General features: G+C 57.0%; 1 protein-coding gene across 2 annotated transcripts in view; it reads left to right on the forward strand.

The window, feature by feature from the left end:
* The window catches only part of KIRREL1 (kirre like nephrin family adhesion molecule 1), an 86,968-nt gene extending 80,156 nt beyond the window's left edge, over nt 1-6,812 (forward strand). For both annotated transcript variants that reach the window (XM_084613243.1, XM_084613244.1), the window contains 4 exons: nt 334-441; nt 1,063-1,202; nt 2,042-2,119; nt 2,479-6,812. In XM_084613243.1, coding sequence (XP_084469369.1) covers nt 334-441; nt 1,063-1,202; nt 2,042-2,119; nt 2,479-2,949 — 797 coding nt within the window. In that variant the 3' untranslated portion in view covers nt 2,950-6,812. The remainder of the gene's footprint in view (nt 1-333; nt 442-1,062; nt 1,203-2,041; nt 2,120-2,478) is intronic.
* Nucleotides 6,813-19,802: the final 12,990 nt, after the last annotated feature.

Raw genomic sequence — 19,802 nt, forward strand, 5'->3', positions numbered from 1 at the left:
CTGAACCAGGGTTTACAGCTGGTTGGGAATGGGGAGCCCTGTGTTCCATTCCCAGTTCTGGGGGACAGTGTTGTCTGATGGTTAGAGCAGGAGGCTGGGTGGATTCCTTGGTTCTCTGCCGCTGACTGTGTGAGGCCTTGGGCAGCTCCCGTCCCCTCTCTGTGCCTCAGTTTCCCCATCTAGGGAGCAGGGCTAGCAATGCCAACCTTGGAGGGGATCCTGCTCCATCTCAAGGCAGTCGGGGGCTAAGGGGTGAGAGTGGGCTAGGGAGGAACCGGCAGGAAGGGGGCAGCGCGGCTCCCGCAGCTAAAGCACCCCCCGTTCCCCCTGCAGAAGTCCTGCCCGTGGGCATCATCGCCGGAGCCACCATCGGGGCCAGCATCCTCCTCATCTTCTTCCTCGTCGCCTTGGTCTGCTTCCTCTACAGGCGCCGCAAAGGAAGTGAGTGCGGGGCGGGGGATTCCCGGGAACCCCCTTCAACTCAGCCCAGGGGCAAGGAGGGAGGGGAACGGCTCCAGACTGCCCCAGCCGGCACCTACCAGCCACTCAAGGGACAGGCCGGGATGGTACCAAGAAGCCATGAGGTCCATAGGGCCCACGGCTGGATGCGTCTCCCCCCACACTGTGTCAGTCTGTGGGCCGATGCCCCCGTCACCCCAGGATGGAGCACGTGGCCCACAAGCAGCCTCGTCCACCGGGGGAGCCCCTTGGAAAGCCCACGACACCTGCAGGCGACGGGAACGGCCATGGCTCCTTTGCGCCAGGTGCTGGGCGTAGGCAGGTGGCCAGGTGGTGGGGCCAGGAGCAGCTGGAAGCGGGGAAGCCCTGCTACGGGGGTGCGCTTTCTCTTGGCCCATGAGGTCCCTGGCCAAGGCCCCGTCCTAGCAGGGGGGACTGGCGGCTGCGGGGGCTTTCCAGGAAGGAGGCCAGTTTCTCCAGGCCAGGGGGAAGGGTGAGTCCAGGACCCCCGACAGCCAGGGCTCTGGGCTGGGGTCTCCAGCTAGGAGAAGCCCGGGGTGCAGCTGGCAGATCCATCCGTCCATCAGTCTGTGTGTCTCACAGGCCGCAAGGACGTGACCCTCCGCAAGCTGGACATCAAGGTGGAGACGGTGAACCGGGAGCCCCTGACGCTGCATGCGGACCGCGAGGAGGACACGGCCAGCGTCTCCACGGCAACCCGCGTCATGAAGGCCATCTACTCGGTGAGGGCCCCCCCCAATCTCCCCCTGGGGCCCCGGAACGAGCCCAGCAGCAGGACAGAGCGAGACAGTTCACTACTGCTCAGAGCAGGACTCCTGGGTTCTGTGCACATCTGTGGGACAGAGAGCGTGTGTTAGTGGTTAGAGTGGTGGGGAAGGTGGCTGGGAGCCAGGACTCCTGGGTTCCCTTCCTGGGACCAGGAGTATGGCCTGGTGATTAGAACAGGGAGGCAGGACTCCTGGGTTCTGGGGCCTCCTGGCCGCACACGTCGCAAGAGGGAGGTGGGCAGGAGGCCAGCCTGGCACCCATCAAACAGCCCAGCGGGCTAAGTCTGGTGCCACAGTTCCAGCCATGCCCCACGGAGCCACCCATGTCTAGCCACCCTGGGCTGTAGCTGCTGGGAGCGCCCCCCGAGGGGCAGGGCGGGCGGTGTAACTCAGTGGTGCTTTGTCTCTGTGATCAATAGGTGTTGATGAGTCTGTTGCAGGCTCTGTCCTTTAGCTCAAGCCGTAGCAACTCAGGCTTTACGTTTCAAAGGTCCCAGGTTCAATCCCTGGTGCTGCCAACCCAGGGTACAGGACTTGGACTCCTGGGTTCTTTACGGATCTGCGAGGGGAGTGTGGGCTAGTAATTAGAATAGGGAGCCCAGATTCCTGAGTCCCATTCTTGGCTGGTTACATCAGTGCCCCCAGAGTGTGGGGAGGAGCCACAGCCTGCTTGGTCCTGCGTTCAGGTCGGGGTGGGTGGGATGACTTGGGGGCTGGGGAGCCGAGCGGCCAGTGGGCTAAGGCAGAACCTGGGCGGGGAAGCTGACGGGTCCCTTTCCCATCTCCCTCGACAGTCGTTCAAGGACGACGTGGACCTGAAGCAGGATATGCGGTGCGACACCATCGACACGCGGGAGGAGTACGAACTCAAGGTCCGGCACCACCCCCGGGGGGGCGCCTGTCCACTGAGCGTGCAACGGCGCGTGTGGGCGTGGGCAGGGAAGGGCGGCCTGGAGTGTGCGGGGGAGTGATTGTGCCTTGGTGCCAAGGTGCCTGAGCACACCAGCGAGTGTGCTTGCGTGCGAAGGGGTGTACGATGGTGTGTGCATGTCAGCAGCTCTGGGTGCAGAAGGGATTACGTGTGTGTCTCCGCTGGGGGTGGGGGCCAGGACTCCTGGGTTCTTTGCCCAGCTCTGCCCCCGGAATAGTCCACAGGCACCCAGAGCTTTGCCCTGCCCCGTGTGCGCCCCCTGGCGCTGCCTGAACCTGCCCCTCTCCTTTCCCCTTCCAGGACCCAACCAACGGCTACTACAACGTTCGCGCCCACGAGGACCGCCCGCCCTCCCGCACCGTGCTCTACGCCGACTACCGCCCCCCGGGCCCCGCCCGCTACGACATGCGCCCCTCCTCCCGCCTCTCCCACTCCAGCGGCTACGCCCAGCTGAGCACCTACAGCCGGGGCCCCGCCTCGGAGTACGGGGCCGAGCCGGCCCCGGGGCCCCCGCCGGGCACCGCCTCGGGCGAGACGGCCAGCCAGCTCTCCTACGAGAACTACGGCGGCCACGCCGCCTTCCCGCCCAGCGCCGGCTACGCCACCTACCGCCTGGGCTACAGCCAGCCCCCTCCGCCCAGCTTGGACCGCGCCCCCTACGACGCCTACGACCCCATGGGCAAGTACACCAGCGCCACCCGCTTCTCCTACACCTCCCAGCACTCGGACTACGGGCAGCGGTTCCAGCAGCGGATGCAGACTCACGTCTGAAGGGCCCGGGGGGGCTGGGGGCGGGGACGATCCTCCCTGGAGACAAAAGTGGGGGGGGGTCATAGGTACTTTGTGACTGTCCTCTGATATTCAGGGGCTTTTCCAGAACACACACCCACGCCCACCCCTAACCCCCACCCAGCGGCAGGACTCTCAGCCTGCCCGGCAACTGCACCCCTCACCGCCTGTATTCCAGGGACCCTGGCGTCCGGCTGACTCCGGGGCCCCTCTTCCCCTATATCTGAGCTTCCAGCCAGACACCCGTCACGTTGTCTTCGTTCGTTCTTTTCAGCCCATGTCTCGAGGGGCCGGCGCCCTCCCCGACTGGAAGGAAAACAGATTTTGGGGGGGGGGGGGGGCTGGGGAGCCTCACCCCCACCTCTGCCCCGGCCTTGGTCACGCGTGGCACAGCTCTCCTCCCAGCGGGCTGGAGGCCGGATAAAGCGTGCTGGTAGCTGCAGGGGGGGAGATTCCCTCCCATGGCCTGCATCCCACCCTGCCCCATCCTGCTCCAAGCAAGACTCTGGAAACTTGCCCCCGGCCACGCTGGGGAGACCCCATTTCTTTGCCAGGCGTCGTCGGATCTTTGCGGGGAGATGGGCCGAGAGCGGAACTCCAGGCTGGGGGTGAAAGGTTGTGACAACAAGGGGTGGGGGGGATTGTGGGGCAGCGGAGGACCAAGTGGCATTGGGGGGGTGGCTGAAGGCAGGCTAGCTTGTGCATTCCCCTGGGGGCCGTGGGATCCCTGGGGTCTGCAACTGGCTCCCGCACCTCTCGGCCGCTAGGCGGCAGAGAGTCATGCCATCACCGGCTCCCAGGGCACGATGGGACCCGCCGGGCTGCCGGGGTGCCGCAGGGGGGACGGGACACTGCGCTCTAGATGTGAACGCGCCCAGACGGGGGCTGCGGGTGCCTGTCGGCCGGCAGGCCGGCTAACCCTGCAGCCAGCCTCTGAATGGCCAAAGGGCTCTGATCCTGCCTCAACGCCCATCGCTCAGCGCCTGGCAGGATCGGGCCCTAATGTGGAAAACCAACCTGGAGCTGCAGCTTTTGATCTAGTCCACACCCGGGACCCCCATCCAATACCAGGACCCCCTATTCCAGACCAGGGACCCATGTCCAATACTGGGACCCCCTATTCCAGACCAGGGACCCCCTATCCTATAGTGGGGCCCCCTGTTCCATACCAGGGTCCCATGTGCAATACTGGGACCCCCTATCCAATTCCTCCCTCTTCCATACTGGGACCCGCCTATACAATACAGGTACTCCCTATCCTATACCAGCACCCCTTTCCCATACTGGGATCCCTCCTGCCCCACTTAGCAATATGGGAAGGGTGAAGTGCTTGCAATCCCTACGCTGTGAATCCCTGACCTCGAGGGCACTGCTGGCCCTAGGGAGAAAGGTCAGCCCCACCCCCGAGTGCTTCCATTCACAACAGCACCCCTTGCCGCTCACACCCCAAATTGGATCCCTCCCCTGTGTGGCATTCCTCTTCAGGAAGAAAGCAGGGGGCCCCAATCTCTCCCCCAGTACCCCATCCGTCCAGGGCCGAGTTGACTCCGTCCCCCGTCCCTAGCACTTTGAATACGTTTGTTTGGGTTTATGTTGGATTTTTTTATATATATATTTTATACGGGGGCGGGAGGGGGGTGGTTGGTTGGTTGGTTTTTTCCTCCGAAAGGACCGATTGGAATCCTGCCTCTTCCACCACTTCCTGTGCCTTGAACTTCAGCTTTATTTGACCCGTCGGCATTTGCTTGCGCGGTGGAACCAAGCCAAGGGGGTGGGGGCATCGACGGGGCTAAATGTTTTCGGGGCTGGTGGCAGCCCGGGGCGGGGAAGCTGAAGGCTCATCTCTCCCCCTAGTGCCTGGCACCAGCCACTACAGCAGCCTGTCCCCGAGGTCAGGGGAGGAGCTGCCCCTTTAGCTTGAGGCATCAAGAGCTGTGTTTTCAGGGCTGAAAGTTGTGGATGCAGCCTCCACTGACGATATGGGCTTTCCAGGGCTGCCCATTGAGAAATGATGGGTGCCCCTGGATTTCCCAGGGTTGCTATTTTGGTGGGGGTGAAGGGTATCTTTCAAGGTTCCCAAGTATCTCAGCAAAGCTGCACCCCACTCCTGGAAGGGATGGGGGGCGTGGGCTCTGTTTTCGAAGCCTGGCAGTGCCATTCCTCAGCCGGGCAGAGGGGGGCGCTGCTGAGCGACACTGGGTCCCGCCCTGCAGCGTGAGCAATGCAAATCCTAAGTGGCTCTGAGCAGGACCCCGGCCCCCGCCTTTACTGCCCTTTCCGCCATCGCTCCGTTAGGGAGCAAGACTCGAACCCAGGCCCTGCTTCTCCACAGTCGCAGCCCGGCCCAGGAGTCGAACTCTGATCTCCTGCGTGGCTGGGCAGAGGGCAAAGCCACCAGCCCTGTCTTGACTGTTCCCTCCTAGTACCTGCCGGCGTGGCAGGGCCGCTCCAGCCCTGGACTGCAGCAGTTCTGGATCTTTTCCTGTGACCCTTCTGACCCTGCAGCATCGGTTTCGTTTGCACAGTTCGGGGCCTTGATTTTAAGTACAGATACCGCCCCGCCCCCCTCTACATTATGGAGCCATTCGGATATTGTACAGCCGTCAGCTGCGTGGGTTATCGGCATCAGCAGCAGGGGTTAGCAATGGTTATAGCGGCCGGTTGGCTGGCTGGAGCCTATAACACCCGAGGACGGAGGGGTCACCATTTATTAAAACATCACCTGACCCTTTATTTAGCCTGTTCGGAAGCAGCCGGATTTGATCATGTGTCGTGATATGGGCTTGTTTTTCTTTTCCTGCCCTATTTATGGGACTTATACAACGGCCATTACCCTGGCCCCTGAGAACCTCACAATCGTCACTGCGCTTTTCCTCACGACCCCCTGTGAGGCAGGGCAGGGCTGGTCTCTGAAGCATCTGGCACTGGCCTATGTCGGAAGGCAGGATACTGGGCTACATGGACCACTGGTCTGACCTAGGAGGGCCGTTCTCAGGTTCTTAGCCCCATGGTACACATGGGGAACTGGAGCCTGGAGACCCAGATTTTTAAAGGCGTTTTGGCCTAGCTGCACTCAGTATCTCAACGCCTAACTGATTTAGGAACCCAGATCGTTTTCCAAAGGGGTTTAGGCACTCCAGAACCTGACTCTCATGGACAGCTGATGGGATTTTTGCTCCAAAGTGCCTAAATCCTTTTGGAAACTGAGTTTTAGCTCCCAATGAGTTAGACATTGCAACTCTGGGTGTAACACTGCCCAATATCTGGCTCAGTCATGCCCCGGGTCAGATGGGAGAATAGAGTTGACCCTGGGTCTGCCTGGTCTCAGGCTTACAACCTGATCCAGGGACCAGCTCTTAATGCGCCACTTTCAGAAGTCATGTTATTTTGAACTTCAGCTTCCCCCCCCCCTTAGTAATACATTTCTAGCTCTCATGGTTTTAAAGAAAAGAATCCAGGCTCTAACCACTAGACATCATGCTCCTCCCCACACCTGCGAACGTGACCCTGGAACGTTCACAAGCCTGCAGGAGAATCAAAAGAACCCAATTTTTGTCCCAGCTCATGATTTGTGGGAGGTCTGATTCACGATTTGTGAGCAGCTGGGACTGCTAGCAAAGGCAGTGGGAGCTGAATATAAAGTGTGAGCCAAATCTGGCGTCATGGTCCATGACTGGGGCCAGGGGCTGCTGCAATACGAATAATAATGGTTAATAGTCATCGTAAGTAACAAACCGGTGCTGGCTAATTTGCTGGCATGAGTCGGACACGTGAGAAGGGGTTTTGGTTTTTTTTATATGAATGTATCTAAATATATATTTTATATAAATATCCTGCCAAGCAAATTCTTGAAAGCTGGAAGCACGTGTTCTTAATGCTCAGCAGTATATAATTATAGATCAACGCCCCCCAAAACTTCCACTTTGAGGCGGACAGCTGGCATGGGAAATTTCAGACCAAAGGGTTAACGTCTGCAATGTTCCAACCAACTGAAAGCAGGGTCTCGGAATGGAATGTGTTGGGCAACCTTGACTCCAGGGGGGCGCTCCGTGCACGCTGCAGAGATCACGGGGCTTGGCTTGGCGTGTGTAGAGGGCCGTGGAAAACGAGGGCAAAGCAATAATTCCTCGAGGGAGGGGGTTGTGCCTGTGAGGGGGAGCTGGGAAAAAGCCGCAAGGCGTAGCTGGTCCTAGGGTTTAAATCCTGAGATTTGTTTTTCTCACTTGATCTCAGTCTGGCTTCGGGGTTTGAATGGCCCCTGGACGGCTGCCCTGCGCTTTCCTCCTTTGAGCATTTGTGCTCTGTGGTGTAAACCTGCTTGTGGCCAATTCCTGCTCACTGGGGCTGGATCCCAGTGCGTCCCAGGGGTGAGAGCCAGGACACCTGGATTCTATTCCCAGCTCTGGAAGGGGCGGGAGGTCTAGTGGTCAGATCAGAGGACTGGGAGTCAGGATTCCTGGGTCCTATTCCTAGCTCTGGGAGGGGAGTATAGTGGTTAGATATGGGGACTGGGAGTCTGGACTCCTAGGAAAGGAATCTCGTGGCTTACAGCAGCCAGGGCTGGGAGTCAGGACTCCTGGGTTCGACCTGGTTTGTGTCCATCAAACTGGTGTCACCCAACCCGTGGGGCATTCTGTCTCCCCCTAGTGGCGGCTTGGCCGCACAGCTAGAGATTGGGGCGCCTGCCACAGCTTGGCTACCAGATGAGCTCAGGGCTAGCCGAGGCCCAGGCACCAAGATTCAGAGGTTCCCAGGCACAATTCCTGCTGTCGACAGCCCACGTCCTTGCGTTTGCAGGCTCAAGCAGGGGATTTTGCATGAGTAACTTTAGACCATTTTTTGAGTCAAACCGGTGCAAGTACTGTGTGAGGAGCAGCCCGAAGGGCCCCGTGGAATTTCCCTGGGAGCTGGGTGCCGAGCGGCCTTCGATCGCTTTGCGTCCCCCCAACAAAATGCCCCTTGGGCAGCTGGATGATGGGAGCAGTTCGGACACGACGGCGCTTCGCTAGCCCAGAAAGGAGCCGGGTTAGCTCAGTGCCAGAAGCCAGTGCCGGATCCAGCCGGGTGCGGGCTGGTTCCTCTCCACTCGGGACCTCGGCGATGGCTCGGGCCTACCTCTCTGCCTGCCTTGCCCCAGAGCTCGTCAGCTGAACCCAGCACCTGGTCGGTCTTTCCTTTGCAGCAGGGGACTGGGGCTGGGGGGCTGTGGAGAGGGAGAGGATGGATCCCCCCTGCCCCTGCAGTCAGGAACAGCCCACCCCTTGGTTCGACTCACTCCCTCCTCTGGTGCTAATTCACAAGCTTTCACCCTTCTTAGACCCCCACCCCCATGGCTGAGTGCAAGGAGTTAACCTTGACCCCCTCCCCCACGAAGGTACCTTTAAAACAGGCCCGATCCCGCAAGGCCCTGAGCCCGAGCCCAGGAACCGCGCTCATGGCCTGCAGCTGTGGTCTATGCTTCCTTCCCCACCCTATCCCCGGTGACCCCCATTCTCCCTCGCCCCGGTCTAGAGCGGGGGCGGGGGAAGCGGCGGGACTGGCCTTCGCCCCAATGGTGCCGGGATCCTCTTTAGCAATAGAAACCCTCACTGCCATGACACAGAACCGTGCAAAGCCTGGAGTCGAGTCGCCATGGATCAAAGCTGTGTCTTTACGTGACACTCACTATATCGGGATTGTCTCCAAGGTTATGCACCACTCACCTCCCCGTACACCCACACACCTTCCAGCTCATTCCTAAACGCCCAGGCTCATTGGATCCCCCATGGGAATGTGGGTGGGGGGAAATGGGGGTATTTTTCTTAGCACAGCCCCTTTAGATTTCTAGAGACGTGTATCTGTGATTCCCCTGCACCCCTTGCCCAGCCCAACCTTGGATTATTTTTTTTTTTCATTTTCCTTTTTTTTTTTAAATATTATGTACTATATTTTTAGTCTTAAACACGATATATTATATATATTTAATTTTTTATATATATAAAAATATAAATGTTACCAAAAAAAAAGAGACCGTGTATCGCCTTTGTTGTGTGAAAGTGATGCCCGGGGGGAAGGAGGGGAGTGTGTATGGATGGGGGGGGGGGGTGTTATGCATTTGGGACCTGTAAAATGCTGTTGGGAGCAGGGGATAATTGGTGCGTTGAACAGGGCCCTGAAGAAGGGCAGGTTTGTCTCTAGTGCTGTTCATCGCCAGCACTCAACGCGCTTCGCAAAGGAGCTGGGTAGCGATCTCCCCGCTGGGCAGGGAGGGGAAACTGAGGCATTGGGAGAGGGGAAGGTTAGGAGCCTAAAGACCATCGAGGGGCTGGGCAGAAGCGATTTACTCAAGGCCACCGCCCCACCTGTGCCAAGCTGCTTACCCCCCCCCCAGGTGAGAGCCTGAGGTCGGTCATGTGACAGGAAGATCATGTGACTAAGGCCAAGGGATATAAGGGAACATGCTCAAGCCCAGCACCCTTCCTGCCAGGTGGGAGGTGGAGGGCCAGGCTGGGAAGCTGCAGGTGGGTGCGGGAATGTCTGCCCCACACAGTTAGCACTCAGGGCTTGCTCGATGGGAGGGGTAGCTCAGCGGTTTGAGCATTGGCCTGCTAAACTTAGCGTTGTGAGTTCAATCCTTGAGGGGGCCATTTAGGGATCTGGGGCAGAAATTGGGGATGGGCCCTGCTTTGAGCAGGGGGTTGGACTAGATACCTCCTGAGGTCCCTTCCAACCCTGATAGTCTATGATATGATTTTAACCTGACTCCCATGGTCTGGTGGGGCAGTCGCTGAGCTAGAGCTAGTGAATGAGTCAATGAGGGTTTGCTGCCAGGGAGCAGGAACACAAGGCTCGGAGGGACTCTTTAGTTTGTGTTTGAAAGACTTTGCTTCCTCTATAGGGGCCGCAAAAGGGGCCAGCCAGCCTGAAGCTAAGCCCAGCCCCTGGAGGGAAGTATCTCCTGACCAGGGGGGAAGGGTGAGGGCTGATAGAAATGGTGTAAAAAATTTAATTAACTATCCCTCCCCTCCACGGGGGTTTTGAAGACTCCCGAGAGAAGGGGAAAGGGAGGCAGGGTGCTGCAGCACCTCCCCAAGCCATGAGGGCCCCCTGGGAGGCATCTGGGCTGTTTACAATCACCCAGTGGCAATGCCAGGTTTCCCGAGTCTCAGGCCAGTGCTCTGCCCACTAAGCTGCTCTGTCCACTAGGCCACTCTGCCTTCCCTTAAGTAGCCTGGCCCCAGGTCTTTGAGGGCCTTGAAGAGAAGACCCCAAGGCCTTGAACTGGACTGGAGTGACCAGCATCTCCTGTGTGTGAAAGGCACCAGACTTTCCATTCACCCCTGTGAGATGTGGGGGTTGCCCCTCTGAAGGGCAGGGAGATGGGACCTGGCCTTAGAAGCTTGAGGGGCACTGGCAGACCTGAGGAGTGGTGTGGATGGTGCCCAAGGCTGGACTTAGCCGGGGGGGGGGGGCTTGGCAGAGCTGGGGGCTGGGAGCAATAGCAGGGGGCTGCAGATGGGGATGGGGGGGGCCTTGGCAGAGGTCGGGGTGTTTGTTGGGAGCCCAAGTGTGAGTGCTACAGCTCAGGGTTCAGGCACTCACGTGTGGCCTGGATTTACCCTATTCTTGCACCGCAGCATTTGGGGCCATTTACAAGCGGGTTTTGCTTGGGTCGGTTCCTCGCCCTTCGTCCCTGCTTAATTAGCAATGTTTTAGCTGCTTCTCTCCAGCAGCCCTGCCCCCCCCCATGTCCAATGTAGGGGCTCGGATTTCTCCTGGGGGGCGCTTGGCACTCCACACAGCCCAGAGAATCAGGCCGCAAACGGCTCCTGCCCACGGCTGCTGAACGGCGGCCCGCGCCGCTGACGGGTCTGGGCTGGATCCTGGGCCAAAGAATGGGGGGGGCCGGGGGTGGGGGTTTGGCTGTTCTGGCCCCAGATCCTCTCCTGCATGACACACCCCTTCATGTCTGATCTCGCCCCCTTTTCCTAGCAATCGGTGCTCGCTCTCCCTCAAAGGCCAATGAAGCCTCTCCGACAGTGTAAGCTCCTTGGGGCAGGGACTCTGCATCCACGCCGCTCCCGGCCCAATGGGGCCCTGATCTCAACCGGCCCCTCCAGGCGTCAGCGTAATCCCCAGGGCTGGCAAATCCCCACAACTGTGCCCCCCGTCCCCCCCGTGCACAGGCTGACCTATTTCACAGAAGCTTTTAGCGGGAGCACCGTTGTGAATGACATGGAGCCGAGGCATGGGGTGGGTGGTGGTGATGGTGGGTTTTGTTTTGTTTTGTTTTCCAGGCAACCCTGCAAATGGGCTGGCTTAATGATTTTGTTTCTCGACAAATGTAGCCTATTACTTCGCGTGTTTCCACGCCTGGTTTATTATGCATGAGCCAAGCACTTTGCCTGCTGCTCCCGGGACCCATCGGAAAAGCAAAAAGGTGCTTCGTCAATCTTAATGGCTTTTGCTGGAGCAAGGGATGAGCGATAGCGAGATGGATAAATACATGTGTGGGGGGGATGGGGATGGGTGGCTGGAGAGCTCGAAAGGAAGAACTGTGGAAAGCAGGATGAATGGATGGCTGGACAAGATAGACGCTGGCTTCTTCTGTCTGGAGCCCTGGTCCCCTCTTGTTAGAATTAAACTCTCCTGCAGACCCCAGATCTCCCCTTCCAGAGCAACCGCCTCTCCCTTCTAGCGGCCCTAGGAAGCTTTAAAGTTGCGCCAGCCCGGAGTCTAGATCATCTCTGAAATTCACACTCTGGAGGCTTCTCTCCATAGCACCGTTTCCCCGGGAAATCAATCTCGCCAGGCGCCCGAGATTTATTCTAATTTATTCTACCGGCTGAAATGCACCTCGGCTCCTCTCAGCTGTACAGAAATCTCGCTCCTTGGTCTCCCCTCCCCTTCCCCGCCGCCTCCCCGCAGACGCCACAAGGCTGCAGCCTTCAGAAGCGCCGACAAGGGGAATTTCTCTCCTCCACGCTCTTCCTTTCGCCGCAGTTCCAGCGCGTTTGTTCTCCCCTCGATGCGACGTGCCCCGGCTGAGCGCATCCGATGAAAGGGAAGCGTCTGCTCCAACGTTCAGAGGCGGCAGAAGAAAGACCTGGAACAAGCCGAGGAACCAGCAGCCTCAGTAAAAAGCACAGCTGTGGGGATAAACCACTGGGCTGCGACCCTGGGGATCCAGGTTTGGTTCCTGGCTCTCCCCTGGGTTCCCCGGGAGAGCCTGGCCAAATCCTTGAAGAGCTTGGTTTTTCAGAGGGGTTGCCCACCTGTCCTCAGCCGCTCTGGAAATCAAACCTAGATTCTCCTTGCGCCTCTGCCTAGGCACTGAAATGGCCCCTTGTAACCAAAGTATCCACACACCTCTGTCTCTGCCCTATTTAGCCTCGCCGGGAAGGCAGGTGGTTGCCCAGATGGGGAACTGAGGTACAGAGGCTTGGCCATGGTCACTCTGGCCATCTGTGGCAGAACAGTGGGTTGAACCTAGGTCTCTTGAACACTGCTTCGGGCAGCTGGAAGATGGCAGGAGCCACTGTGGGGACATCTACACTGCAAAGAAAACCCCCTGGTGCCATGTATCAGTGCCTTGGTCAGTCCACTTGAGCTGCAGAGCTAAAACTAGCAATGTAGACATCTGGGCTGGGCGAAGGAGGAATGTCTACACTGCTCCGCAGCCCAAACCCAGCAAGACTGAATCAGTTGGCCTGGGCTCGGGGATTCGGTGCCATGGGTTTCTCTTTGCCGTGAAGACCTAGCCTGCTCCCTGGCCACCCCCGCTACACCCCTTCCTGGGCAGCACTGCCCATGGTTTGCTGGGTGCTGTTCCCCAAGGGGCCCAAATTCAACCTCCTGTCCACACAGGATAACACAAGTGGAAAGGTTTCAGAGGAGCAGCCCTGTTCGTCTGTATCCGCAAAAAGAAAAGAAGGACGTGTGGCACCTTAGAGACTAACCAATTTCTTTGAGCGTAAGCTTTCGTGAGCTCTCTGGGGTGGAGCAAGCCGGGCTCAGTAGATCAGGGACTTGGGATGAAAGATGGGCCATATTTTTCAGCTGAAATGATCATTCAGCTGCTCGGCAGGTTGAGTAACACAATTCACGAATTCAGGTTGATTTCACTGAATCGTTGCGGTTGGCTGGGGGGGACAGGACCTCTGACGCTTTTGAAACAGAAGTTTTGACTTTTTGATTCAAAATTACTTTTTATTTTGAAACTGACTTCAGTGTTCCTTCTGAGAATGTTTAAAAAAAAAAATTGGATTTCTAACCAAACATTTCATTCAACCTGGAACTTTTTTTAAAAAAACTTTTCAGTTCACTGGAAAATTTTCACTGTGGGTTAACCTGAAATGATCCCCCCCCCCCCCCCCGCTGTTCCAAATTTTTGCAGCACTGCCAACCAAACAAAAAATCCATGATTCACCCAGCTTGAGCCAGGAGGCCTGGATTTGAGGCCTGACTCTGTGTTGCCTGCTGGGTGACCGTTTCCCTCCCTGTGCATTGCTTGTGAGGCACTTGGAGATAGATAGATGAAAAGGGCTCCATAAGCCCTGGATTACATTCTTACTATTATTAAGGCAGAGACAGTGAGCGGCAGATGAGAGCAAATTCTTTAGCTGATTACTGTTGTCAGTTACAGTCCTGCCCCCTCCAGCACAGATAGGGGCCCAGGAAATTACAGGTCTGTCCTCCCGCCTTGAAATCCTGACATGAACACACTCCGCTGATGAGCTAGCAAAAGCCTTTTGTCTTTCCCCAATATTCTTGCCTGCATGATTCCCGTGAGAGAAATGTAACTTTGCATCCCTCTGCCTTCTTGGAAAAGGACTTGCGGCAAGGTGCGAGCAGGCTGTGATTTAGCTCCACACCATCCCTGGCAGTTACATCGGGTTTAAACAAATAAATAAAGATCCGCCCCCCAAGAAAACCACCATTTGTCGCTCAGCACCTGATAATAACGTGCTGCAACCAGAGAGATGATTCCTGCTTCTGTCAGGCTGGAATGGAAGCTTTCAGCCCAACACTAGCTGGGCTGGGGAGAAGTATAACTTGATTTCTCCCTTCTCCCAGCAGGCACCCCAGTAACATTTGCTCATCCTATGAGAGGAGACTCATTAAACAGCCCTAAGGGAAGAGGGAGGGGAGGATAAAACATCCATGGCGGTGATATGAGTTAGGGGTTAGGGAGTTGGCATGTAGCTTGCGTTCTTTCCCCAGATCTGGGAGATAGTGTGACCCACTGGATAGAGTCAGGACTCCTGGGCACTATTCCCAAGCAAGTGAGTCGTGTGTTGTGTAGTGCTTGGAACAGCGCTGGAGAGCCAGGACTCCTGGGTTCCATTGCCAGCTCTGGGAAGGACTTCTGTCTAGTGGTTAGAGCAGGGGAGCGGTGATCAGGACTCCTGGGTTCTACTTCCACCTCAGCCACTGCCCTGCTGTGTGGCCTTGAGCAAGCTGCAATTTAGCCTTTCTGTGCCTTAGTTTCCCCATCTGTAAAATGGGGGTAAAACCAAATTCCTACTGCACAGATGATTGGGGTGGGGGCAGGGGCTGAATTAGAGTTTGCAAAGCACTCCAGGCCGCCCCTATGGAAGATGCTGCGTGTAAAGTGCTAAGTATTGTTGTTGTCGTCCTGGCCTCAAAAGGGAATATTTTATAAAAGTGAATCTCGATCGCTATGTTAGTGATAAATTATAAAACACGGCGCTTCTCTCCTGCCTGCATTCTCTCCCTCTCTCCGCTCCCCACGGTGGCTGATTCTGTTGCAAGCTGGTAGGAATGGCCTATTTCACAACATGGGCTTTTACGATGGGGGGCGCGGGGGAGACACAGGGTTGAAACACATTTCGTAATTTACAGCAGTGATGCACCAGCCCTTTGTACTTAGACGCTGCCCTGTTATTCATCTGAGGAGCTCAAAGCATTTCACAAACCCTAAGGAATGACACCTCAACCCACGTCTGCAGTGTTTTAAGCCCCTAGTTCCATCCAGGGGAGAGAGGAAATTGGGTAAGAGCCTCTAAATATTTGGGACCTGAGCCTGCAGCCACCCCCTCGAAGGGCTTACATGGCTTCTGTCACCAGGGTATCTGGCACCCGATGCCCATTAGTGAATTCAATAATCCCATTTCACAGGTAGGGAACTCAGGCACAGGGAGATGAACTGATTTGCCCCAAATCACAGGGGGAGTTTCTGGCCGAGCCAGAAATTGACCGCAGGCTTTCCCAAACCCTACTCCAGTGTCTTAACCCCAAGCCCAGTTCTTCCTCTCAACACCCCTGGCGAGGAAATGGAGAATCTGCTGCTTTCTAGAATCAAATTCAGACCAACCCTTCAGCGGGGCTAAAATATTGGGCTAATTTTTCCTCCCTGTTTCATATTTTCTGCTGCTCCTCCTTTGCTTTCTCCAGTGGATGGTGGTTTTCCTTGTGGGATCTCTGAGATGCATTTTGGCCCAGCAGCAGTTTAAAATTAAACACTTCCAAAATTGCCTTTTACCAAAGACAACCCTCCAAAAAAAACCCAACCCAGACAGACTCTGGCAAATGCCCAAAGAGAGAGGGGCCTGTCAGCTGTTTTATCTTAGGTCCTTACCTGGTCACTGTTGCTGTGATATCCGAGCATGTCACAAGCTTTACCGTATTTATCCTCACAGCACCCTTGTGAAGCAGGGCAGCGCTAGTCTCTCCATTGTACAGATGGGGGAAACTGAGGCACAGAGACTTACCCAAGGTGACAAGGAGGCTGTGGCAGAGCAAGGAACTGACCCCACATCTCCTAACCACTACATTATCTTTCCTACCACATTTTCTTCAGGAGCAGGAGACACAGGCTGTGGTGGTGCAGACAGGGGAGCGAATTCCTGATTCTACAGTCTGCCACTCGCCTAGGCTGCTGTGATGGGTAACGGGGAGAGCGGCAGGTCTCGGGGACAGCCAGGCCCATATAGGGGGCTTTAAAGGCCAAAGCTAACAGCTGGCTGTGAAGAGGAAGCCAGTGCAGCTGTTGCAGAATGGAGGTGATGCAACCTCTTTGGCTAACAGGTGGGCAGTTGTGTTCTGCCCCACCCTGCACCTGGGACCTAAGAAGGAACAGTCACTAATGCTGCCCCTGAGAAAAGCCAGTGCCAGCTGGGAGTCAGGATGCAGGAATCCCAGGGAAGCCCCTCACATTGTGAACTAAGGGGAGGGCAGGCAGGCACCCTCCCTAACAGGCATGGAGAACAAACCCTGCACTGCTCTCAAAATCCTCAACCTGCCTGCACCAGTCGTGTCCTGGCCGGGTTGAGCTTTTCCAGATGCCTTGTTGAAAGAGGAATAAATGGCTCTGACTGTCAGCGAACTGACAAACTGTCAGCCAGCAGAAAGAGCTCTGAGCCCCGTGCAGCTCCAGGAGGGCAAGCGGAGTCCAGCAGAGCAGGGGCTGCTGCCACTCCACTGAGTATCGATTCCTCGCTGTAGTGAAACGATTGACAAAGCTCCCTGATCCCCAACATCCCCTTTAGGGTACAGCATTGCAGGCAGTGAAAAGGCGACAGTACTAAGGAGCAATCATCATTAAAGCATGCTAAAAGCCAGCCACATGCAGTCTTGGCTGGGCCAGGGGTCACCACTAGACATAGAGAAAAGTGGTAGAAATACCATAAACTGTCCCTCATCCTTAGCTCTTGATAACAGGACACCTCAAAGCACATTGCAAAGGAAGCCCGGTATCAGTATCCCCCAGTAAAGATGGGGAAACTGAGGCACATAGAGGGAAAGTGACTTACTCCATGTCACGCAGCATGTTAATGGCAGAGCTGGGAACAGAAATCAGCAACCCTGACCCCTGTCTTTCTCCCCCAACATACTTAAATTCTCTATCCACTAGACCACACTACCTCAGTGTATAGAAAATATGTTCCTAAGGCTGGGCAGTGAGCGAGGGGTTTATGGTCTAAATAACCCTATTTTTTTCCTCCTCTCTCATGGCATGGTGGGATGGTTCTTGTGATCTTATTTGAATCCAACCAAGCCCTAGGATTCAACATCATGTGGCCATGAATTTCACAAACTAATCGTGTCACATACTGTGACGAAGCAGGACTGTTCTTAATGTTTTCTCTGAGTAGTGTGGGGGTGCCTCAGTTTCCCCTATGCAGTTCTTAAGTATCTAGGTGGTGGGATAAGGGTGTATGATCGTTGCAGAGCCCTAGAGGGCAGGTGTGTGCAGGGGTCTGGTCACAGAGGATGACCAAGACCCTATTTCCTGGCAACTGATGGCCTGGGCCCTTCCCCCCTGCAAGATGAGAGCTAAAGGGTTGGAGAACAAAGGAATCAGGTGACCTCCTGGCCCGGGAAAGGGACAAAGCCCAGAGGAGGGGCTGGAGGGGGAGGCAGTTTGGGGCTGGCTGGGGACATGGAGTGAAGTGCAGACGTGGTTGTCAGGCTCACTGCCCCCCCAAAATGGACCCAGCTGAGGGGTCCTGTTCTCTATACCTACAAGCTCTGTTTTAGACCATATTCCCATCATCTAATAAACCTTTCCTTTTACTGGCTGGCTGAGAGTCACGTCTGACTGTGGAGTTGGGGTGCAGGACCCTCTGGCTTCTCCAGGACCCCGCCTGGGCGGACTCACTGGGGGAAGCGCATGGAGGAGCAGAGGATGCTGAATGCTCCGAGGTCAGACCCAGGAAGGCGGAAGCTGTGTGAGCTTTTTGCCCTGCAGACAGTCTGCTCCCAGGGAGGAGAGTTCCCCAGAGTCCTGACTGCCTTCGTAAGGAGCAGTTCTAGAGCATCGCCCAGGGACTCCGTGACACATACATGAAAGAAACAGCCAACACAGCAGCATTGTTACACAGGAAGATTTGGTGACACAAGGGCCTGGTAACAGGCTCTGGTATCTTTCACGTCGGGGATACAATCCTTGAGCCAGGATCTTTCTCTCTGCTCCACACAGAGCTGTTACGCTGATTGTGCTATGTAATAGTGACCAAAATGTATCATCCGATGGCTGTTTGGTGGAATGCGTAAAAGGAGTCAGTGTTTGTGCTTTAGGTCCTAGTGGGTCTGGTGTCCATATTCCACAGCAAGCTGTGTCTGTGGAAACCCTGTTGATAGGCCCAGGATTGAGGAGTCAGCGTCATAAACCCCCTGCTGAGAACCCATGGGTTATGCAGACTGGATTTCCTTCAGGGCAGGAGGGAGACGCACAGGTGCAGGGGTAAACAGGGGAGGTTTGCTGTGCTGAACCTGTTCAGAGCCTGTCAAATGCTTGAGTTGGTACCTTTCCCCTGCACTGATATCACCTAAAACGCTGCAGGGCAACAAGAAACTGAGCAGCACTAAAGGTGGAATGAGAGATGCGCTGGTATTAGGAGACCCTTGGGACGGGGATGGGGATTCTGCCAGTTCCTACATCAATGGGCTGTGTCCTAAAGGGGCAACACAAGTGTTAGCAACATGAATGGCATTCCCCGCCCCCAGCCCAGAACAGCCTCCTGCCCTCCCACCTCATGGAAACCTCACTGACCACCCTATGTCCCTTGAGGTCCAGCCCCCGCCCCCAACACCTCATAGGGAAATCCCATCCTGTCCTTCCCACCTCATGGGGAACCCCACTCACCCTGCCTTGGGGAAATTCTCTGCTTCTCACATCATAGAGACCCCCCTTGGACTCCAGTCCCTGCCCCCTATCCCCACCCCCCCATGGGGGAATCCCAACACCCCCTGCCCTACTCAGAGCCTAGCCTAGCCCTCCCCCACTCCAACTCCCTGTGGGAGGCCCGCACAGCCCCTGCCTCCCCCTACGGAACACCCCCACCCCCGTCTCCAGCCTATTAGGACCCTCCCTTGAAGAACAGCCCCTCCCCCAGCCTATGCGGACTCCCCTTGGAGCACAGCCTATGGGGCCCCCCCATGGAGCACAGCCCCTCCCCACAGCCTATGCCCCCCCATGGAGCACAGCCTATGGGGTCCCCCCCATGGAGCATAGCTCCCCCCCACAGCCTATGCAGGCTCCCCTTGGAGCACAGCCCCTCCCCACAGCCTATGGGTCCCCCCCATGGAGCACAGCCCCTCCCCACAGCCTATGGGCCGCCCCCATGGAGCACAGCCCCTCCCCACAGCCTATGCCCCCCCATGGAGCACAGCCTATGGGGTCCCGCCCATGGAGCATAGCTCCCCCCACAGCCTATGCAGACTCCCCTTGGAGCACAGCCCCTCCCCACAGCCTATGGGTCCCCCACATGTAGCACAGCCCCTCCCCACAGCCTATGGGCCCCCCCTATGTAGCACAGCCCCTCCCCACAGCCTATGGGCCCCCCCATGGAGCACAGCCCCTCCCCACAGCCTATGGGCCCCCCCATGGAGCACAGCCCCTCCCCACAGTCTATGCCCCCCCCCTATGTAGCACAGCCCCTCCCCACAGCCTATGGGTCCCCCCATGGAGCACAGCCTATGGGCCCCCCCCATGGAGCACAGCCCCTCCCCACAGCCTATAGGCCCCCCCCCCATGGAGCACAGCCCCTCCCCACAGCCTATGCCCCCCCTTGGAGCACAGCCCCTCCCCACAGCCTATAGGCCCCCCCCATGGAGCACAGCCCCTCCCTACAGACTTCCCCCCCGCAGGAAGGTCCCAGCCCAGCTCCCCATAGGCTAGTGGCCCACGACACCCTGCCAAGAAAACAAATCACTGGCCCCCCCGCCCCACTTTGACATCCCGCGAGATTTGGAGGCTACTTCCCAGGCAGTCCTCGCGAGATCAGCCTCGAGAGGGGCGGGGGGGGCGTCTTGACTAGAGTGACAGGGCGGGGCCCTGGCTAGGTCCCGCCCCTTCGTGGCCTGGGCGGGGACTCAGCCCCGCCCAAACG

Source organism: Lepidochelys olivacea, assembly GCF_965140295.1.
Source record: "Lepidochelys olivacea isolate rLepOli2 genome assembly, chromosome: 24".
NCBI classification, from domain to species: domain Eukaryota; kingdom Metazoa; phylum Chordata; order Testudines; family Cheloniidae; genus Lepidochelys; species Lepidochelys olivacea.